Source organism: Diadema setosum, chromosome 11, assembly GCF_964275005.1.
Source record: "Diadema setosum chromosome 11, eeDiaSeto1, whole genome shotgun sequence".
In the NCBI taxonomy this organism is placed as follows: domain Eukaryota; kingdom Metazoa; phylum Echinodermata; class Echinoidea; order Diadematoida; family Diadematidae; genus Diadema; species Diadema setosum.
The window spans coordinates 23,324,439-23,349,079 of record NC_092695.1 but is presented as its reverse complement, the minus strand read 5'-3'; the positions used below and the strand labels follow the sequence as shown (position 1 = coordinate 23,349,079).

At 40.2% G+C, this 24,641-nt stretch overlaps 2 protein-coding genes across 2 annotated transcripts in view; one reads left to right on the top strand and one right to left on the bottom strand.

Annotated features, from left to right (window-relative positions):
• Window positions 1-6,533, bottom strand: part of LOC140234721 (calcium uptake protein 3, mitochondrial-like) — a 233,296-nt gene extending 226,763 nt beyond the window's left edge. Inside the window, 2 exon segments of the mRNA XM_072314758.1 lie at window positions 6,293-6,319; window positions 6,321-6,533. Of these exon segments, the coding sequence (XP_072170859.1) occupies window positions 6,293-6,319; window positions 6,321-6,533 (240 nt within the window).
• Window positions 6,534-14,256: 7,723 nt separating this feature from the next.
• The window catches only part of LOC140235160 (uncharacterized), a 30,325-nt gene continuing 19,940 nt past the window's right edge, over window positions 14,257-24,641 (top strand). Inside the window, exon 1 of the mRNA XM_072315197.1 lies at window positions 14,257-14,980. Coding sequence (XP_072171298.1) covers window positions 14,257-14,980 — 724 coding nt within the window. The remainder of the gene's footprint in view (window positions 14,981-24,641) is intronic.

Here is a 24,641-nt window from a genome sequence, read left to right as displayed (position 1 = left end):
GCATCGACTAATTTTCAAGGTACACAGTTTGTATGCATAAAAAGTGTAATTCTTAAGGAGTTGACCTTGACCTTTGACCCTGACTATTGACCCATGACCCCTGAATTCCCTAGCTAATCCCTGCCGATCAATGCATGCGTATGTATGAAATTCCATGAAGATACATCGAACCATTTGCGAGAAAAGTGAAATTGTGACCTTTTACCTTATGACATGAAACTCTCTCTGGAGAATCATTATGCAGTAGTAGGCCTACATGTCTACACTAAGTTTCAAGAAAATACCTTTGGGCATTGCAAAGATATGGAGGAAATAGCAACATTTTTAGCATTTGATCCTGACCTTTTGACCTTTGACCTCTTGCCAATTTCACTAAAAAACTACTCAACTAATTGCCCCATCATACTTCATCCTTGGACCAAGTTTGGTGAAAGTTGCTTCATTCAGTTTTGAGTTATCACGTAAACAGTTAAATTTAGGATTTGACCTTGATCTTTGACCTTTGACCTCCATCCGATTTCACTCAAAAAACTAATCAAGTAATTGTCCCATCATACATCATCCTCGGACAAAGTTTGGTGAAATTTGCTTGATCCAGTCTTGAGTCATCGCGTAAACAAATACAATTTCATGACTTGACCTTGACCTTTGACCTTGGCCATTAGCTGATTTCATCCAAAATCTAATCAAGTAATTGCCCCATCATACTTTATACTTGGACCAAGTTTAGTAAAATTCCAATCAATATTACTCAAGTTATTGCGTAAACGAATGCGGACGGACGTATGGTCGGACGTACTGACATACATACGGACGGACGGACAACCTGAAAACATAATGCCTCCGGCACCACTTCGTGGTATGAAAAAAAAATAATAATAATTTGCACTCTAACCAAGATGGTGACTCCAAGGCAACATCCGAGGCATCTCCAAACTAGGTGACAACTTGGACCCCTGTTACACATGAAAGGCAGCCCGAGGCCTGCTTTTTTTTTGGCCGGCCCGAAGCCGGCCCGAGGCCACTTTGTGGACCGTTTACACATGAGCATTGGGGCCGGCTTGAGCAATGACGCTACTCAAAGACCCTGTTTACATATGGGCCGGCCTTGCATCCCCTCTCCATACTCTGCCACAGGAGTGCCCTTTAAGCAAACAAACATTTCCCTTGGTAGATTTGGTTTCCATACTCTACCGCGCTCTCACCCCTGCTGAAGGTCATGTGACCAGTCAACCGCAGCTCCGAAAGCCAGCCTCGGGCCCGGTACCATTTACGTGTACGCAAAGCCGGGGCCGGCCTGAGGCCAGCCTCAGACCACCTGCAGAGGTAGCCTGAAGTGGAGTCTGCCTGAGACCGGACCCAGTTTTGTGTGACCATTTACACATACGAGAAAGCCGACCTGAGGCTGACCTGAGGCTAACCTCAGGTCGGCTTTCTTATATGTGTAACAGGGGTCTTACTCGCCCGGAAGTCACGGGCATGTCACCGCGATGTCTCCGGCAGTCATGGGGACTTCTCCAAGACATCTTTTCAGTTGCAGAGACATCTCCACATTGTCGCTGGTAGGTTCTGTGGGTCTCCATAAGGTTGCAGAGCATCCTGAAGATGTCACAGACAAAATTAGTCTCTGTAGCATGGCTGCAACTAAGGAGACATCGCGGAGACATCGCGCAGACATCTCCAAGACCATTCTCCAGCATCTTCCCCCGAGACCCTGTCTAGTGTCTAGTGTCATGGAGACTTCTCTGCAACCAGCAAGACTCAAATCACCACCAGATAGCTATCTAGTCTCCAAACCAGTGAGATATCCACTTAAGGTTTAGTTACTTGGTAAGCAAGTACTGTAACGGATGGATGTAGATGAATACCAAAACAGGTACAGGTAAGACCAACTAGCATGTAACGTAAGTAAACCATTAAAGGTTTATTCACAACATCTGTCTATAGAGATATGGCCATGGGTGTATGCAAGGGGGGGGGGGGGGGGGGGTCGGGAGGGTCCTACGACCCCCCCCCCCCCCCCACATATTCAAAAGGTCCACTTTTTGTAACAGACATTTTTGTTTTTGAGGGCTTTTTACCCTGTATACAACAGGGGAAAAAAGTGACCAGGTGGTATTCAAGCAAATTGTCAAAAACTTCGTAAAAAATTGTCAAATTTTGTAACTTAGTTTTTATCTGCCATACCTTATTTCTTAGGCTTAAGCCGCACTGCCATGTTTATTGATTTTCCTGTCTCCCATGCATCAGCAACTCATCAAACTGGTTGACTAGACTACACACTTACAGCTGGCCTTATTGCTTACCCTATGACAACCGCGGCCGTTTGAATTATGGCCTAACCTATATTGTCCTGTAAGGAAGAATGTTATAATTCATACTCATGTTTTCAACTCCTGTCCTTTTGGATTGATATTGAAGTGCATATTCTACTTTTTTACTACATTCGGAGGCAAAGTTAGGCAGGACTGACTAGCTCTGGAAGTATCGTCAACTCTGGAATACTTGTATTAAATGGTCTGCAAAACTTTTTACTATGTACTCTAGGATTTAATAGGAAGGTGTAGCTAGTCAGCAACTTTTTTTAAATGCAGTTTTCAACTTACCGATTCACGAACTTGTAAGTGACCAACTCAGGTTTTATCACCAGTTTTAACATAAATGGGTTTTTTAAGTATGCCGAAAAGTCACTTGCACCAAATGGCCCCATTTTAAGATATAAAATTCAAAAACTCCCCACTGCTCCCCCCGCTCGGTCCCTCGCAAAGGTAAAGGTTCAAAATTTGTGATTACGACCCCCCCCCCCCCCCCACACACACACACACACACAAAAAAAATCCTGGATACACCCCTGTATGGGATGTTCTGTAATATCCAATAGAACATGCAATCATCATGTACCCTAGTGTCAAAGATTTTGCAGCAGCTCTGTGTACAAGTTATGGACTGACTTTTTTGAACACTGCTTTAAATAATGTCAAATGTCATCTTGTTCATCTTGTGCACATTCAGTATGATAAAATGTCTACAAAATCAGTATCATCACTTCATATTTTCCTGTAAATCATTAACATTGATATTTCTCCTTATCACCATGATCAGGTTTCATCAGAGTTGTGGTTACTAAAATCAATATTTAGAAAGATTGGCATTTCTCTAAGTTCCACTGAATACAAATTGAATGTACATCCACACAACGATGACTTACAAAGTACATCAACATTATGGACTTTGGTGATTTACGATTAAAATCTGTGAATATTTTAAAGGAAACACACAAATGCACAGGGGCATCGAACACCTAAATTATGAGTGACAGTTTTGAGGTTCCTTTTCCAAAATGTTGTTGTTCGAGGAACAATAGTCATCTAAATTGCAAAGATGTTTCCGTCACACAAGACAATAAGATGAACAGTAATATGTTTAAATGGGGGTACATGTATTTCAAGAGAGTTTCAAAGGAAAAAACAACAACATAACTATGCTTGGATGGGCTCTTAATTATCATAGAAAAGGAAAAAATGTGTGGCAGTAAACTCAGTTTTCATTCAATATCTAAAGTCTGTCACCATACAGATTATGGAAAGTAAGCATAATTCAGAAAATAATTAAGTGCTACATATAAATCATGATCGCACAGCAGCACAGACATGAACATACACACACACACACCTACAATTTAATGTTGGCATAATACTGTGGCAAACCTAAGATAATAACTGCTGGCACATATTCCTAAGTTTATACTTGAATCAGTTGTTGGTTAAGCCAAGATTTCATGTCTGTTGGGGGAGGGGGGGGGGGGGGTTGGTGAGGTGGGCGAGGGACAGAGAATACATACTTTGGCATTGCTCAATTTATTGACTGTCTCTGTCTCATCATCATATGCAAACATCATAAATACACATTGCATCAATGTAAATAGTACATTGTCCGTCTTTAGTATAAAGGTTAATCCTCAATTTTCACACTGCACTAAGTTTTCTTTTACACACATATATCAGCCAAGGCATTCATCAAAGACTTTACACTACACTATAGTACGGGGTTTGGCCTTTATTACCCTGGATAATAATGCCATTATGAGCTGAGAGAACAGGTGATCATTTCTACTATGTACCCTGGGTGCCAAATGAGGCTTATGATTCTGCTCATCACACAGAAGAGAGGAAGTTTGCTTTCATATTGCATTCATGATTACCAAGGGATCAAGAGATTAGCAAGAGCACACAACCTTTGGACACTTCTTCAGACATGCCACTCTATGACATCCCTTGAAATACAGTATGAGATTTAATCCTGTTTTGCCAACATGGCTACAGATATAACCAGGGAGGTGGAATTCCACCTCCCTGATATAATGCTGTACAGCTACAATCTCAATATTACCAAAGGAAGTCACTTTTGTCCTTGATATTCTGTCTCTTCTTTATTTTCTTTTTACATGTGCATTGTTGATTTTTGTTTTCTTGTCATTTCGGATACCCCCTGGTACTATTTCCTTGATGATACTTTCAGCAAAGTCGGTTAAGAAGACAGGAACAGCATTGAAGTTCTTGTTTATACATTTAGTTACAGATAAGCTGCATCTTGACAATGGTAAAAAAAAAAAAATAGTAATAATAATAAAGAGAGTTAAAACCTCGGGCCAAGGTTTAACTCTCTTTATTTTACTTTTTTTACCATTGGCTACATTGCACAATACTAACATAAACATACCCCAGCTTTTTATAAAGGAAAATCTTGTAATTTTGCATAATCTCTATACCGAATTATGAAGAGTGTCACCTCTCTTTCCATAGAAGTCTTTCCATGCAAATCTATCATACAAAGTCTACACTACTTTATGGAGCTGATGATGCCACCATGCACTTTGCATGCACTGATCAAATTAAACAGCAGTGAACTAAATGCTGACATAAACCATCACAATATCATATGATTTCATGTACTCTGGGTTGGACCCTCTCTGGATGAAAATGATCTGGAGAAACAATCACAGTATAAAGTAATGTAAACAAACAAAGAAAGTGCCTGTTGGTCATATCTCAATGCCCATGTAGTAATCATTAAGCATCAATTCTGTGATGGAAGAGAAGGATTGAAGGCTAACGCAGAGATGTAAACCAAACAGAACAATTGTGAGAATGTTAGAAAAGAAATCCTTTTGTTACTCCCTGTCCTTCCATGAAATTGCAGGGGGTAGAAATTTATTAGCTCTACTCCAACATTTCATAAGAGGATGGCACTTTGTTGGAGAGTCATATTTTAGTAGTTCAACCTACAATTACATGGAACACTATGAAAATCACCAAGCCCTAATACATAAAGTGTAACCTGTGTACTGCTACCCAAACCCTAACCCTGCTAGGACTACTGAATCTAGCACAGACCACCCCTCCCCCCCCCCCCCCCCCATTTACCCTTCTAATAAGTAACATATCTCTCTACAATTGTAGGTATAGTCTAGACTACATATTTGTATGTTAGATTCTTAGCATAGTAGCATAGATACATAGTTGGAAATAGTTCAAGCAATGAATTGAGATCTAGACCCTCTATGTAAATAATATAGAAACTCAATGGACAAAAGGATCATTGTTAATGTTAGTATCAATATTACTAATTGCTGTGCCTGTAATTTTGCTACTAACAGCTACAGACTTCTGCCTAGCAAAAGGAAAATAGATCTCTTACAATTACTATTTACATTTTGAGCAGCAATACAGAATCTAGATATCCTACTCCTGAGACTGAACAAAAACCTGAACTTAATTTAAACTTTTTAAATTTAAAAAATACTAGACGTACACCCCAAACAGCTTATAGAACAGAACAGGCACAAAACACTATAGTTTTACACTAACGCTACAGTCTATCCTTGCTATTTCTATGTTGAAAAGAGAAAACTGATTTGTTAGAATTAGATCTTCTAATCTACCCTACCGTTAGGTGTTACTAAACTAAACAGTTATTTCTACACTTCTTCAACATCACTCTAGTATCAGCACGTAAAATTGACGTAGAGTTATAGAATCTAGTCTGTTCAGATCAAGACAAGTGTTAGACTCAACTTGGAGCGATTCTCTACAATCTGTAACTAACCTACCCTAAACATGACTGCGCTGAAGAAGCAAAGTTCACAGAACATAACTTGTGTGATATTTGTCTTAACGCAAACTTTGCACTGCATTGGGCAACGTGCAGTTCCGTCCCCCGCCCCCGCCCGGTCCGGCACCCAGTAGCCGAGCTGCTGGCTCGCCTTCGCGCGGGTCTGGCACGCCCACCTCACCTTGCTCGGGATTTCTCGTGCCTGTAGCCCGTACAATCGGAGTTTGAACCAGCCATTTCTTGTCCGTAAGAACCAGGTATCCAGCCGTTGCCACACTTATTCCACAAGCACCAGCAGTAAGGACATGCACAGCTCTCTTGCTACCTGCAGCTGAAGCTGATCTACCGCTGAAACAGCGCTGAACATAAAAATATGCTCTTCGTGTTTGCCTTGTCAACAAGGCAGCAGAGGGAGTCGCCATTTTGTTTGTTGGGGTTCAGTAGACATGCGCAGTATAGCAATGCGGCCGACCAAATCAGCTGTTCCTACCAGACGACTAACATTCTCCAACTCGATCGCAGTGTAGTATCGATTTAGGTGATTCCCTACTTTTCGTTTCCCCCGCTTGCGCTCTCCGACTTTGCCGCAGTACTGCTATGTTGATACGTCACAGTTTCTTATCGTAATGACACTTACATGCAAAGTGCAATATTCTCATCTGTTTAAAATGGTCATTCAGAAGATCAAACAAAATCGTTCATTGCCAGTAATGATTATCGTAATATGTCCATATTATAATCTACTTTCTTGCGGCCTTTCCCCTATTACGCAGCGAAACTTGTGATTTATCGAATCAACTCGTAAAGGATACAATTCGGCAAACTTGTTCAGTCTTTTTCTTGTCTAAATTTAAGTGGAATTATGAGATAATTCAAGGCAGGTCAGCTCATCATTACCAGTAAATTAGGTCTAATTAATGTTGATCCCGAGGCAAGAGGATTATATTGCTGGTTAACATAAGATTATTACGAGCTTAATGTTTACAGACGTATAGTAGTCATGTCCCTACTAACAATGATATGCATTTTGCTTCCTATCTAGTACACGCACAATACTGCAATGAGTGCATATACTACGTAAAAGTATACTTCTGTTGATCTGATATCTCTGTGGATCAGACTAGCTCCCCACCTCAAACTAATCTATTGTCTGAATATCTATCCTTTTATCTATCTGTTTGTCAGTCTGTCTAGAAATAAAATACCTATTCATTTATCTATCTATCTGCACATACCCACTTATCTATCATCTATCTATCTATCTATCTATCTATCTATCTATCTATCTATCAATCAAATCTATCTATCTATCTATCTATCCATCTATCTATTCATTTATCTATCTATCTATCTATCTATCCATCTATCTATTCATCTATCATCTATCTATCTATCTATCTATCTGTCTATCAATATCTATCTATCTATCTATCCATCTATCTATTCATTTATCTATCTATTTATCTATTCATCTATCTATTCATTCATCTATCTATCTATCTATCTATCTATCTATCTATCTATCTATCCATCTATCTATTCATCTATCTATCTATCTATCTATCTATATATACTATCTATCTATCTATCTATCTATCTATCTGTCTATCTATCTATTAGTATATCATAAGTATGTCAGTCCATCTTTTGGGCATAACTAAATTTTATAGAGATTTGTGCATACTACTTTCATGACTAACTGCTCTTCTTTCAAACATTGTGCAAATAATTCCATGATTCATCCGTAGAAGGCACTGGGCATGGGTACTACCACATGTCCTATCGTTGCGTCCATTTATATTCCGGTTATTATGATCTCCCAATGAGATGTATACCATGATTTTTTGTTGTTGTTGTTGTTGTATTATCATCATTGTTATCTAAAGTGAAGAATGTAATGTATTACGTTGAACTCCGAAGACTGTCTTGATTTGTAACAGATTATGTACTCGAGGAAGGTAGACCTATTAGAGTTCTCTGGAAAACCTTGTAACTCACTATACTTGGCTATACTAACAGCTACTGCATGATTTCACTCGCACTTTATCATGATCCTATTGTAATTGTGTCTTCTTTCTTGAAGTAGATACAAACTGTACAATGACAGTTATTGTTCCGGGTCAACTTAATGAATAAAGTAAAACCAATCAAAAGAATTGTAAAAATTTCATCAAAGTTGGATATATAGCTAATGATAATGAAAATAACCATAATAATGATAAGAACAACAGAAGAAGAAGAATGTGAAGAAGAGTAATTACTCTATGGCATCTTGTGTGTCAGGGTTATAGCCTCTTCTGTATTAGCACTGTTCTCTAGGAGGGCCTGCCATGATATACATCTATATAAAATGACAATTTAAAGCTTCACATGTTTTCAGGAAATTATTCAAAAGGACTGAATTTAAAAAAATCATACCCTCGGTGTCTAAAAAGAACATTTTGGTGATGATTCCGCACCTACTCACCGCTAAACGTCACCCACTGCATGCTATCTTATCACAAGACAAAGATAAGCTTGAATACGGAGTTTTTCTTGTCAACTTGTTATGTCACCTCAAAACAAGAAAGTGTTTATGTGTATATGTGTGTGTGTTAGAGAGAGGTAGGGGCAGATAATTCAAATTTCAAACTCAAATAATTTTGTTTCCATGATTATAAAGTAATCCAAAGTAGTATACATAACGCTTAAATGAGTACAGATTTTTTTAAAAGGACGCATTGGAGTTTATTAAGAGCAAAATTGAAAGACCGGAGGCCCTAACTATAAATTAGCAGTAATAAGAATTGAAGGACAGATGAAAATCCTCTATCACAAGGAGAATGATAAGAACATCACATAGGAGTTTTATAGTTAACGTTGTACATGATAATAGGCTAAGATACTTAATTTGTTTTTATTTGTACTTTGGTTAAAGTCGTTCACACATTAAGGGACGAAGAGCGGTTTTTATACTGTTTCAAAGATTTCAGGTTAATGCATCCTGACAATGAGTTCACTTTAAAAAAAAAACAGCAACAACAACAGAGTACCAAAAATGCACTAAACCTGGTTATCCCGTCTGCATGCTCAACATGGCGTGTCGAACAAGAAATCGGTGAAGAAATAGTCGACAAGAATTGAGAAACAATTTAACTTGCCATCGTCGGGATAGGAGGTAATTTGAGCCGACATTTAATTCATGTTTTATGCAATCCGACATTCTGCTCAGCATCCAAACACAACTGATGTGTTAGAACCACTCCAGAAGCACTATGAAATATGGTGTTACATGCACAACGGCGACAACACGGGCAAACAAACAAACTTTTAAGATGTAATATTCAGGGCGGTGGTACACAGCAAAAACACTGAGATGAAAAGGAGCATTATTAATTAGCCTGCCTAAAGAAAAGCTTTGTTTGTTTAGAATGGGATCTTGGAGAGAGGAATACTGGGTCCAAAAATTTACAATTTGTAGACATTAATTTTGTGCTGGAACATGTTGTATACAGTGTCTGTATGATGGATGCCCATTGCCTGTAACAGGTGCAATTTAACCAAATATATAGGCCTAACTTTTTGGAAAAGCTTGTACAAAAAGAGTTGGGTCCTGCCAACGCTTATCTGTATCACCCCCCCCCCCCCCCCAACCCAAGAAGAAGAAAATGAAATAACTTTCCGTAAAATCCAGTATGGAAGGTTCCATAATATTGATCAAAAGTCAAAATTACAGTGGAAATCGGTTAAAATATTATGGGAAGAATGGAAAGGCATACTGAGATTACATGAAGATGAACTAAGAACCCAGTTCCATTGCCGACATAATTTCCTTTATATTACACAGATAGAGTAATTGCATGTGATGGTGAAAGCACTCACGAGCATTCTTTATACAACGTGCCTATAAGGACATGATAGTGAAGTGTATAATAGCGGTCAGTTCTTTAGCGGCGGCGACAGTTTTAGAGCTGAGACCGAGTAGTATAAGGAAATGAAGAAAGTGGAAGAAAGGGAGGAGGGAACTTCGGCGAGAGATCTACCCCAAATCAAAAGTGCGGGCACGGCTATGATATGAGAAAAACCGGGGCCCCGTAATATAACATTGAACACTGCCCTTGTCTCGCCAGGGGGCAGCTAAATAAAACAAACAGAGCAAAATATGTTTTGAATATGGATAAACAGACCTCTGCGGGCGTCGGCTTCGTTATGATGGCGAAGCTGGGATTCTGTCTGCTCCCAGGGCAAACCCTTCTCTCCCCGAACGGGCTTAGCTCTTCGCTTTCGAACCATGTCAGGGGGAACTGTGTCTCGTGTGTTTTCCGATCATGTCGTGGATGGACCTATGTATGATAAGGTACCCTCCACCAGGGAGGTGAGTACCCACCCTGTATGAGCTGACCCCGAGGGGGAGAGGTTTCATCTCTGGCAATGAGGCGTGATGCCATGATCCTCATGGGAACAAGGAGAGCACCAAGGGCAAGGAGTTTGGTATGAATTTATTTGTGATCAACAATCCTTTCCTATTTCCTCGTATGAGAAAGCAGGAAAATTCATTCTGTTATGTCAGAGCTGGCTCCATGCTGTGAACAATGACCCTTGTTTCATGACAATGTACCAGAATCGAATTTAAGATTTACAGAATATTAAATTTACCAAGAGCATGACAAGGAAAGCGTTAGGCAACCTACCTGCCCTGACAAGCATAATAAGTGGGGGAATTATGCAGTGCGCTGTGATAGAAAAGAGTAGAATATGGATAGAGCATGTGATGGCGAATTCTTGGATCATGCATCACCCTTTTTTTCTCTCTCTATCTGTCTGTCCGTCTGTCTGTCTGTCTGTCTATCTGTCTGTCTGTCTGTTTGTCTCTCCCTCTTTCTCTCCTCCCAGTGTACTATACATGTATGTATTTAACCTGTCCGTTGATAGAAATATTTTTTTTTTCAAATATTATGGGAGTAGGTCACTTCAAACTTACACTTTAATATCTAAAGAACTATGCGTTTCAAAGAAGATGTGGCTTCAGTTACCGTGGATTATTACGATGTCATCATTGTCTGGCACAACATACAACAACAGCAATAATCACTTCATTCTTAATCTTACAAAACAACAGCAACTTTGTAAATGATGTGTGACACATTGTGGGGGCGTCTTTGAATGTTCTACGGATAACTGACGCTCATATAAATCCTGTTCATCAACATCATCATCATCACTATCATCATCATAATAATACTAATAATCGTCATCATCATCATCATTATCAACATGTCGTAACATCATTTATCTGTCGTTCGCTGGTATACATCATCATCATCATCATCATCATCATCATCATCATCATCATCATCATCAGCATCATCATCTAGTTTTAATTCAATTTTCATTTACTTTTGTAAAGCGTTTCTTTGTTACTACATGGCATTGATATTGTGTTATTTTGTGTATGAAAATGTTTTGTATTGTTGGAAATGAAATAAACGAAATGAATGAGATGACATCATCATCATTATCATCATGTTGTAACATCATTTATATGTCGTTCGTTGGTATTAATACTATCTTAATCATACTGATATGATCAACTACAGAAGTATTTTATATTCAAAAAACCGGAATGAAAATAGACAATAAAAATGAGTGAGAATTTTACAGTGATTTAAAACAAAAGTAGTTGCATTGCAGCACATTGATGGTTGATACTGAAAGAGAATAATTGATAGCAGAAGCACGTTATACCAACGAAATAGTAAGCTTTTCAATACTCTACTACGACAACAATAACAATCTCTGTTTCTACCATACAGCTACAACTTTAATTGTACTACTGCCGCATTTCTACTAGTACTACTACTTCTATTAATGATAACAATAATAATGATGATGATGATAATAATGATTATGACAATAATAATAATTATGATAATAACAATGGTAATAATAATAATAATAATAATAATAATAATAATAATGATAATAATAACAATAACAATGATAATAATAATAATAATAATAATAATAATAATAATAATAATAATAATAATGATAATAATAATAATAATAACTATTATCATTAATATTAGTAGTACTAGTAGTAGTAGTAGTAGCAGTAGTAGTAGTGTGTAATAGTAGTATCTTTATCATTATTATTATCACTACTACTACTACTATATCATCATCACAAGTACTTATACTATTGTAATGCAAAGATGACCATCAGATGCAAGACACTGTGATCAGGTATTAATGTCCTTTTTTTTTTTTTGTCTTACTTGGTCTTTTTAAACAGTGACGCTTGCATTGAATCGGGTTTTTTTTTTTGTGTGTGTGTGTGTATGTGTTGGTGTTAACCTGTGTCTGTAAGAATGAGGTGATTTAGAAAACTGTGATGCGTTCAGTGTGAAAAAGACGTGAGGGTCTGATACCGTTGCATGACTCATAAAAAGCAAGATCCCCCCCCCAAAAAAAAAAATAAATAAATAAATAAATAAATAAAACATAGATGAAAGACACAATCGGGAAACACTTCCGTCACTTTATTTATTCTCTGTTGTTTGTTGAGAAAAGTAAAGAATCTTTAGTATCATCTTTGTCAGTATCAATGTTTCCTAATCACAATTTGCATACCCAGAGATGCTGAACGTTGGCACCATCCGTATTTTGTTCACAAACGGTGAGCATAGGTCATGCAATATCTTGGCTAAAAACGAAATTCCCAGTACCTACATTCGAATTGTGCATTATTGTGAGTGGCGTTGACTAAACTCATTACGGTAGGGTTGAATGTTCTTTTTATCACAGGAAACCGACATTTAAAACATAATTGCGACTTTCCAAGCACCATCCAATTCCGAGGGTTACTTCTTAAGTCCTTCCCTACCCCCTTCCAAATCTTGACTTATTTGCTCACTGTCTTTACCTCTCCCCCCCTCCCCCTGTCATTATTTGAAAAACTTCGAGGCTACTTTATCACTTGTGTTTCTACTTTTCTTTGTCTGCAGGTTTGCTACACCGTGTCCCGATTTCGACAGGTGCTAGATGAACAAGCCTTGTATACCAGCCAAGAAAAACCTGAAAAGCGATGATTCAAAGGCATGCATAACCTCCGAAACGTAGAGGGAGAGAAACACGCTCCCTAGCGATGAAGATCACACCATCGACCTATGCATGACGGACGGGCTCTTGCGTCCTAAATATGAAATTGCACGATCAAAAAATGAGCTGGTTCTCTCGTCATTCAACGTGCCGCGAAGAGACTTCTGTAAAAGCTGTCCCCGTGCTGGCGCGACTACAGCGAGACTGACTTTGTGTCGTGCATGTAGATTTGAGGACGGCAATCAACTATGTTGGCAAACTTGCAAATTAGAGGAAAGAAGTGGTCATGAGAATGGAACTAAGTTTTTGTGTTCGCGGTGAACTTAGATAAACAAAAACAAAAACAAAATCCTCTTCCTGTTAATTTCGTGTCGCTCTCATTCCGCAATCACAGAGCAGTGTACAGTTCTCCCCATTGGGAAAGCGTAACCACGCCTACTATTGTGAACTCAGAACTACGTCATGCGCGAGTGCGCCGTATAACGTAGACGATGATATTTTTTCCCCTTCTCTCTCCCTCTCTCTATCCGTCTCTCTCTATCATGCCTCCGTGAGATCGCCGCTACTCATGTCGCATCACTGACTGCATGCTGAACTCACATTCGGCTAAAGGTCCGTTACGCGTGGATGATAGTGCTTATCCGCGGTCCCTCTGTCACCTACGGAACAGTAAGAGGGATGCCTTGCCTCTAAGGGTAGTTCTCAAGGGATTCTTACAGCGCTCCGCTCCAATTAATTTCACGTTTGCTGGGTTTTTCTTCGGCTCAGCCCCCACCATTTGAATTGGATTACTACCCTAAATTGTTCTAAATGGAGTGCAAATGTGGCCATGGATTGCACTCGTATCGACACATCTACCTTTGGAAATAGTGCCACGAAATTCGGGAAGTTTTAATGGATTTTTCATCTTCATCTCTGTTCCGATATCTCATCCTTCAATCTGGACGGATTTAAAGAAATTTGTTTGATTCCATCGACGACGCGCGATTTCGATATCGCGTCGATTTCTTTGCGTTTCGTTTCTTTGTTACTTTCACGGGACGTGGTGGACCGTCTTCGGCGATCATGGATGATTGTTGTTGGTGGTGGTCGTCGATTCCGGCGAGCAAGCGAGCCTCACACATGATCATCATCGGGTTCTTATGTGTATCCCTTGCGGCGGGATTATCAAATGGAGGCGAGTACGTCTCGAGAACAGAGCACACCGAAACAAGAGAGGGACGCCACGAGTCCCCGACATTCTCACTTCTTAGAGACGCTGAGAGCAGCCTGTCCTCAATTCTTTCTGCATTAAAACACAATTCACATTCAACAGACTCCCAAGGGGAAATTAGCAGCATGAGTAGGCATAGCAATAATTATACTAGTGAGAATAACAAAGTAAAAGCCGCGGCAGCAGCAACAAACAGTGCGAAGTCGTTATCATTATCATTATCATCGACATCAATTTTGTCGCGACTAAACTTTTCATCTCACGCGTCAGGAGCAGCCTCTTCGCCTACCCTCCTCCGACGCTCCTCCCCGACCTCGTACAGATCGCATCGTGGCGAGAGGTTACTCCGCGGGGGCCACATGAGGCGGGCTGCCGCGCCCGGCCACCACCTACGGGTCGCTAGCCAGGCCGACGCCACCTCCAGCCGGAGAGTGAGGAGAAAGGCCTCCAACCGGGGCAACCCGTTCGTGTTTGAGCCGAAGAGCCCCAAGCAGCTCTTCTGTCGGACCGGCTACCGGCTCGCCATACACGAGGACGGCACGATAAATGGAACAAAAAACACGGCGGACATTTTCTGTAAGTACAAGCCGTCCTTCGTTTTCCCTCTTCCAGAAAACATACTTATACGTCGAAGATAATGAGTTGAGATACACGAAACCTTATTATCGTTTAGGTTCAATGGATCCGTTGATGCCGTAGAAGGCTTTGGAGTTCTGCGTCGAACACGTGGATGCTTTGCGTAAAACGTTGGATTTATGATGCAGATAAACTGATTTCACTCGATCAAAGCAAATATTGATTATCATTACTTAAAACTAACAACCTTCTTATGGCAAACCATGCTGAAGCCCCTCGTCATCGATTTTGTATAGTTTCTATAGCGTTTTCATTCAAACGGTATGAACAAAATTTCAATTTGTGTATAATCGCATCAAAGAATAGCATGTTAAGTTTATTTCGTGCTGGTATCGGTGAAGGGGGAGTTGCACGTGGCATTGCCTTCGTTACGATTTCATGAATGTCATACTTTTCTTGGAAGTGATGAATCATTCTATATAGCGGTGTTTTGGAGATCACATTTTATGGAGTATTTTCCATGTTTGCCATTTTTCAACTGGATAGGGCAATGATAGCTGACAGTTTTCTGAACCGCAGTGTCATTGCACTTGAGACGAGATATCCGTCGTCTCTTTACCTTTCGACTTCACGATCTGACCTTGACGCTATACTCACAAATGAATTGTCTGATGTGTAGTGTGTGTGTGTGTGTGTGTGTGTGTGTGTGTGTGTGTGTGTGTGTTGTGTGTGTGTGTTTAAATGCCGTGTCGTGTGATGAAGTTAATGCCTCCGTCGTCCAATTTCATAACAATTTGCAGTGATATGGACTAAAGTTAGACCCAAATGAATATCGTGCACTTTTCAGACGGTTAAATCTGCGCTGCATGCTGTTTCGAGCGTTCTGACTCTTAGCAGTGACCTTGCGCCGTGGTTTTTTGTACAAAGCGAGGATAGTACTATACTACTTTCATCGATAATTACGACCTGCCTGCCTCACTACCGCAGGCACGAGCCTTCACTCCCGGAGTAGGAATTAATTCATTTGCGAATATAGTCCCCATTTATCTTTGGACGCGCTCCGCTTCCCTCTTGGATTAAGCACATATTGCTGGATTTCATTGTTGTTAGTTTTTTTTTCTAAATTTCACAGAAAGAAAAATCATTGCCACAGGTAAAATGCTGGCGGAAAGAGAATATGAAATAGAATCCACAGGAAAGCCAATACCAAAGTATTCACGTCGCCTCAGTCTTTTTCAAAATATCAAATAAAAAAAACATAGGCACATAAAGCTTTAATTTTACAGATTGCAGCATCTATATACCTTAAACTTCGAGAAGCCGTATTTGGAAAGATTGGATGATCAGATTTTGAAACCACAGTATATATATTAAAAAACAAACAAAAAAAATCTGCTGAGAATGAACAGTTAGGAAGATGGCTTTCCACTAATTCCCGAGAGTTTCAGTTATACAATACCGTTCTTAGCAGGCAATCATGAATGTAAAGTGCGAAAATCCAACCAATTTCCAGACCTGCTAAGAACACATGATTGAAACTTAGTCAGCCACACATTGTTTGGCACGTGGCTAGTAAGTACGCCAAGCATAAAATGAATGAATGGATTTATATAAATAAGGCCATTCCTCCTCCCACATCGCACTCACCGCAAAAGGGGGGAGAAAAATGACGGACAGTATGATAGAAGATGAGAGATGGTTTTATTTTCATTCGTGCAATTTCTCGGCGAGCCATCTGAAAACGATCGGATACCGGACAGACGAGTGTAATAACCCTTGAGATATCAACTCTAAAATAATTATGACGGGTCTGATCGAATCTCTGGCGCGTATAAGGCAATATGTGAGCAGCACCCCACCCCGCCCATCTCCCTCTCTCTCTCTCTCTCCCTCCATGTATCACCCTCTCTCCCCTCCCTAGCCCATTTGCTACACTACTGATTACTAGCTGACTGATAACCCCTGTATACTTGAGCGAGGGAAAGTGAGTCACAGATATCCCAACAGGTGTCGTACTGGGATGTCTCTCCCGTGCAAAGTCTTTTCTCCTCCCCCCCCCCCCCCCCATCTCTTTCTCTCTCTCTCTCTCTCTCTCCTACTCTATATCTCTCCTTCTCTATCTCTCCAGCGCCAGGATTCAGTCACGGTGTACTTTTTTGTGGCGATATCAATTTACAAAAGATAATCGTTACAAAAGGTAACAGCTGCTGCCGCAAAGTCACCTCAAACCCATCCAGGTTTACGTCCCAGTCCTAGTTTGGCGAAAAATCTGAAATTGTCTTCTTATTATATTTTTTTCTGGCCATCTGAAATATGCTGCTGTGAAGAATGAAGAACTGTCATGCGACCTCATCAAAGCTTGTGTTGCCGTTGCTGAATTATCTGGCCGTATTATTGCCTGATTAAAGTTGCTTACCTGATAACTTATCAAAATATTGAAACCATCCTGCACGCGTTGATGTTTGCATAGGGACACAGAAAAGCTCATTCGTTTCGGCTATATAAGTGTGCACCATTGCCAATTTTTACGTTTCCCAAAAATTAAAATTAATGACAACAAATATATATGTTGTTAAATCAGTGTCACAAAGATCGATGTCATTTTGAGAAGAGTAGGGCAGAGATGTGGTAAGAGGCGTTAGCAGCCTCAGTAAGGGCGAGGAAAGGGGAAGAAAAAGGTGCATGTCATAAACATAACGAAACTGGGTTTTGAGAGCCCTCCTCTTCGTGCATTGTAATGCGACAGGTAGTTCACTTTCACGTTATTACGGGGTTATATGACTGTGTCGAGACGCACTGACGAATATTATAGGTAACAGGATATATCCGTTCCGGTCTAGAGGGGACAAGTCAAACCCGACAAACCTTACCGGATAATAGGCCGGAGAGAAGAATAAAAACTATCTCGAGGGAGGGGAATATGCTTAAAGAAGACTATTGGGTGCTAAAGGGGGAGGGGGGTTGGAGGGGAAGGCAAAAGGGGGATCCTTAGCTTAGGAAAAGGACGTGAGGGCATTGTGCAAGGCGTAAAACTCAGTTCTAATTGTCTTTCCAATCGTAGGGGTTTTTTCGTGTTTTTGTGAAAGAACTACCAGCTTACGCGTGCTCGAAAATAGGCTCTCTCAATTGGTAAATAAACAAGAATTCGCTTCCTTGGTAAGAAGCATGAGTTTAGACTCTAGAGGTAAGTCTTGAGACGGGTGTACCCTGAGAAAATATGGAGGAACGCTGCCACTGTCTATATTTTCCCTTCTTTCTTTAAGGGTCCTCCCATTCCTTTTCTTTACTCGCTTAGAGGATAAAGAGAAGTGAAACCTATAAGACGCTGGCGCTTTAGCGTCTGGGAGACTTCAAAAGTTCCGCAGGTTACTCAATTGTCGATGTAAATCTGTAATCCCCAGACCCGTGTCGTGTAAGCAATGTATCGGTATGCGGCAGGTGAGGAGATACCGATGATTAACTCTCTTACCACTATCTCCTAAATGTCATTGGCATCGAGTACACACAAATCGCCGTTGATAATGACAGAGTTAATCCATTTTGTACTCATCTTTCCTCGCCATTACTATTCAGCTCTTTGCGTCAATTTCCATCTTTACCACAGGAATTCCTTGGTTAACATGCTGCTGCATGCACCGTCAAGTTTTGCAGAAGTTTATTTGCATTGCATAATTTTTCTTGTTTGTTTGATCGTTTGTAGATACGTGATGAGAAGGCAAATGACTTCATTTACCCATTATCGTCAAGATCTCGAGAGTAATTGCTTAGAAACTCCTTAAGATAATGACTTGGAAGATATTCGTGTTACGATGTATTCGGTGTACGGCCAGAACTTCATATTTTATCTTTGACATGAAAAGACGAAAAGTTCAGCATTGAAAGCAAGTATCAAAGCATCTGGAAAGTTTGTAAACATTGTCGTTAACTGCATCCCATATATTCTCTTGGCACATTTGACGAAAAGTAACAATTTAGAGACTACTTGATATTATATGACTTCGTAGATATTCATGTATAGGACATTCAGCGTATGGTCATAACTTTAACATTTCATTTCTTATTTGAAAGGAAGCAGAGTTTGGCATTACAAGTAAGCAGCAACGAAAATTGTCTTGGCACTTCACACGTTTGGCGAAATTTTGGCTCGCGTTATGCAAAATGCCATCTACGAGCACAATCTTTGCAATATAGGCCGACATTCATAGAAATGAAAGAAAGCCTGCATTATTTTTCGTCAGAATTTTACATCATTGAGTTGGTATCCTGGTAGAACGGCCATTTTTAGAGACCTTTCAGCTGCCATCTCGATCCTGATGAATACGATATAGACGCATGCTCTGCGCAGAGTCCAAATTTTAGCCAAGAGCACTGAAAAAAAAGTCGACAAGACATCTTGTCTGTCTGTATAGTGTGAATTGTGTCATGGCCTGCTGAATCTTATCACATGAATTGTTTAGTGAGGATGACTCGGTGGTATGAAACCATACCAGAGCTCTTCTTTTCTCCCCTTGTCTCAGCCACCCCAACTCCGATAGAGAGAGGGCAAAGGGGTGCCTCCGATCTGACATTAACCTTTGACCAGTCACCACGGGCCTGGAATATCGTCTTCCTTCTTTTACGATCCGCCAAACGTACTGTATATTCTTCGCCACGATGAGCAAGAGTAGAAGAAGGCCCTTACAACGATACCTTTCGAAATGCATAAGCGAGAACAGCCATATCGTGAGCCTTTAAAGGACAGTTCTGTCACTTATTCATTTAGAGGATGATTTTTGTTGTAATGGGAGGTATTATATGACAATACAGATGAAAAAGCGACAAAACAAGGAGGCCCAATTAAAACAACAAATCTGAATACTGCATAGCAATATCGGAGTAGCAGCGCCTTTATACAGTTGCTATGGCGTAATTTTACACGTACACTGCAAGCTTCATAATTTAGCGCAACGGTAAAACTGAAATAACTACTTTCCCTATTTTCATTTTCTACCGGTGCTTGAAGTTGTTTACCAGCATGAGAACATTTGCATCATCATGTCTCATCGAATATCAAGAATAGCTGGTTGTAAGGAGAGTGGTCAAGTCGGCTCGTCATTTCAGGTGCTGGTGAAATCCATTCAAGCGTAGGATTCTCATAATTGCCTTGCAAAAATGTCTTTCTCTTTCTAATAAAATATTTGCACGTTTCATTAGTTACGTTCAGAAGACAAGCCCTAACCTCGAGGTTAGGAAACCTCGAGGTTAAGCTCTTGCCCCCTAACTTGACCTCTAGAATATCAAAGAATAGTTTGTTCGTCTTATAGATAATTTTGGCAATTCAACAATTAGCCACACGCCTTGGCACCTACTTTCTTCAGTCACTCTCATGCACAAGGTGTCTGGTTCGAATCCACCGGCAGCAACGCTACGTTAGATCCCGCAGGCAATGCATTGCATTCTTATCCTCACCCTTCGCAGGGGGTTTGAGTCAAAGATGTCGGTCTCTGAGTGCTTGCATAATAACAGTATAAATATGCCTTTGATTGATTCCTTCACTGGCCGTGTTAGATTTCCAACTTATCTCAGGTCAACTAACTAATACGTAATCATTATAAAACAACTGTGACTATGATGATATTTCATTTCGATTTATATGAAATAACAAGAGTCTATTTTCATCCATTCATCTGAGTTTTGCACCAACGATTCAAGAGCTCGTGAATGAAGTGTTACGATCACTGCTCTTACCGTCCTCCTTTTCTCCCCCCCCCCCCCCCTTGATCCCTTCATGCCACGCTCTTCTGTCTTTTTTCTCTCTCCTCCATAATATTCTGTTCTTCCCTCGTCCTCTCTCTCTCTCTCTCTATACCTATAGCCAAATCCATTCCTCCATCAGCCCAGCGCACATACCTACCCCAATACACCCGCGTGTTCTTTTCTGACCCCTAAGCTCTCAGTGTGGGGTTCAATGGAGCCAATTAGGGGAATAATGGCGGGAGCTACATGTCTTCTCAAATGCATAAACATTTGTCGACACGCAACGGCAATGATATTTATACACGAAGTACTGATGATGTTATAGTATGCGTGTGGTTCTCCCTGTCTGAACCTCGGGATTGTCGAGGTCTCTCTCCCCAGCCTCGCCGAATATCCCATCGTCCATCATAACCCTTCAAAAATTTCATCGCCCGACCGTCTGCTGGTTGGTGCGGTCGGTCGTCTGCTCCTAGCTCCCCCTCGCGTGCGTTTGTTTGTATTTCGCTGGAGACAAGGTTTACGTACTATCAACATGACGATGCCACACTCTTGACCGTGCATGTGTAATGTAATGAATGTGAAGACTGTGTCATAATGCTGATCTTCGTGACGTTATGACATCACAAAAATGACAGCACTTTAAACCATTTTGGTATCTTTTTAATCAATTTAAAATGTTTTGCTGCTGTGACTAACTAATGTGTTTGGTAAAACGGTAAACCATACGATATCCAATCCAGGACAAACTACATTGTACTCATCTGTCGTTCATTATTCCTGTAATCCTCTTTTCACTGACATACAAACTGTTATCGGGGTAAACCCTGGACGTTGATGATGTGTCTACGACGGGTGAGTTACTTAATACCGCTTCAAAACATAATCTTTACGCAAGCTCCTTTTCGTATTTTACTCTTTCTTTCTATTTTTCTATTTGTGGAAAAAGGGTATTTCTGTAAATGTTACGGGTAATGCTCTGTCGTCGATTAGTGTTTTCAATGCATGTGCACGAACGAAAGAGAATCGGTACCTGCCGCTAAACGACGATAATGTACAAAAGTCATCATTTACTACAGTACAATGTACTGCCAAATCGACTTACGTTCTTAGCGTTTGCCCGGGGAGGGACTGGGGTCTGCCCTTGCTGATTGAGATACGTACCCCCATAGAGGTTAAGTGGTCAGCGGCTTTTTCCACATTAAGTGGGCATCCCAAGATTTGTTGAAATAGGGTTTCTTTCAATCTCCGTCCGTCCCCTCCCCGCCTCTAGCAGCTCATTAATACGCCCGCGAAGCTCCAAGAAGTAAGACGGTAGAAGAATGGGGGGAGGGTTCGGGGGGAGCTGGATTATCATGTCAGAACGGCGCTGTGACGACCATGATTAATTTTTCTTTCTTTTATTTATGGTTCTTTCTCTCTTCTTATTTTTTCTTTTTGCAAACGTTGCAGTATCTTATGGGTCTGTACCAGTAATGAAAGAAAGCTCTCAAATTCAATGTTATTGTCTGAGTGATGTCATTTCAATTTACTTATGAACGAACGAAAAGGAGAAAAAAAAGTTGACCCAGATCCAACATACTTTCTCGGTCTGTATCGATCAAAGTAAACCCATGTAAATACGCTTAATCGAGATTCTCTTTCTTTTTTTTTTCTGGAGGAATTAAACAAAAGTAAAAACAAATATACATGAAATCAATACAGAAGATGAAAGATATGGGTTTTATTGTTCTTGTGTTTATGACACCGTTAGTGTTTCATGCCTCTTGTAAAGCAAACATGTCAATTCAGGGGGTGTTTTCTTTTATTGGATCTTTTTTTTTTCTTTTTTTAAGGGGGGATGCGAGATTCCATGTCCCCGTCAATAAGGTGGAACCCCTGCAGCTGCTGTAGTTTGAGGGCATGTATCACCTTAATTTCAGCACTCTCATGATATTATGCCCTTGAAGTGAACTACACTCCCCCTATCATTGGGAGGGGAAAAAAATAAATCTCGGAGCAGCGAGTTAGACAGACTATGGACGTAGCTCCCGCGTCGAGAATTGAGGCAGGGTATGACATTATACTGTTTGCTGGCGGTAAACATTGAAGCTGGTTTAGTTCAATGCCGCGTCAGTAGCTATTTGCGGTTTTGCATGTATAATAATGATAATGTGTGCGTCTGAGTGTGCTGTGATTATAACCAGTAAACATCAGTCATTGACTTTGGCCATGCGTCTGTAACATGATCAATGTGTGTGTGTGTGGGGGGGGGGGGGGGGGAGGGGGGATGAGAAGCTATTTCATACTACGTTTGGGTCGAGCAGTTCAATAACTCCACGCGAACTCACTGCGATTTCATTTTTGCTCTGTTTCTAATGAATAAATCCCACTAACTGATTACTTCGTCCTCGTGCGATGAAACCCACAGGAGCATTTCAATTTCAAAAGTGTATGCTATAGTACCCTTTTTTTTTTAATCACACATTGGGCCTCATCGGATGGCTTTCATTATTTGGCACCGGAAAAAATAAGATTTGTAGCTGATTTACGCTAACGCATTACCAATATACAATTATGACCAACATTTGCTATCTAACGTAGATATTGGCTTACTGAACAATTATCAAACAAAACAATACGTGTCTGGATAGTTCATGTGCATCATTTTAGAATATTGACATGATTTCGGATCGAGGCTTATCTCTCTCAAAGCTCAACTATCTCTTCTTCTCCTCTTATCTCAGTCACTACTCTTTGTTTTGAGAGAAAAGATTGTACATCTAGGGAATTGTGTTGTTGATATTTCTGTACAGCAATAGCTAGCTTACGATTTAAAAAAAAAATGTATCCTAACGTGTCTTTGCTACGCCATTGCACCAATTTCCACTCTGAGGAGTGGGTGTATTCACAGAGATACCACAAAACTGTAGCTTAAAAATTACCTGTCATTTTCATAACAGGCATGCCCTTTGTATTAGTGTTACGTCTCGGTCAGACACACGCACACACACACACACAACACACAAACATACACACACACACACAAACACACAAAAAAGAAGAGTGTGTAACCTTTGACCCCGTTGCATTGACCTTTGTAATGAACGGTGACGCCACCCTAATCATTGTCACGGGTTTGACTGTTGCTAATTTGATTTGTTGTCAAAAATCAGCTGCTAATGGAGCAAGCGTATGAGTCACCGAGAGTTGCCATCACAGCGTAAATTGAGCTGTGTTTTCTTTTCCAAACACGTGAGGATATGAGACTCTAATACAGTCTAAAAAATGCAGGATGCTGGTAGATAATCTGCATGTGAAATAAGTGAGCAAAACATGATCAAAATGAGAGTGAATTCAGGTCGCTCTTACAGAGCACTTTGAGAGAACCTGCTGAAGAAGGCTGTAATCATGGGGCATTGTATGCATGACAATTTTTTTTTAAAGACACGGTTCTAAAGTGTCCCTGTATCCTTTTATCTGGCATAATATTATCATAATCTGTCTAATTTATCACTCATTGCTTAGCAAGCATTTTCAAATGGCTGACTCGCCATCTCCTATAAAATGAATGATAATAATAATGATAAACTAAAGACAACATACAGTGTAACATGTCACGCTCATTACTCCAGGCTAAAATGTTCCGTGTTGTTCAAGGCATGTAGGCTATTGCTTTACCATATAACACCAATGTTCAACGATACCGACTCAATTTAGATATATAAGCATTGTATAATAAATGCAATCACACACACGCACACAAACACACGGACACATACACACAACACAGAAATGCGTGTTTTCACTGACAACTGCGCGATGGACATAGCTGTCATAGTGGGGTCATTTCGACATCTGCTGTATTGATTGACATTTGTGGAGTAGGCGGAGCAGAATGCCAATATATTACAAATTTCAACACTCCGTTTTTCCCCAAGCCTTTCTT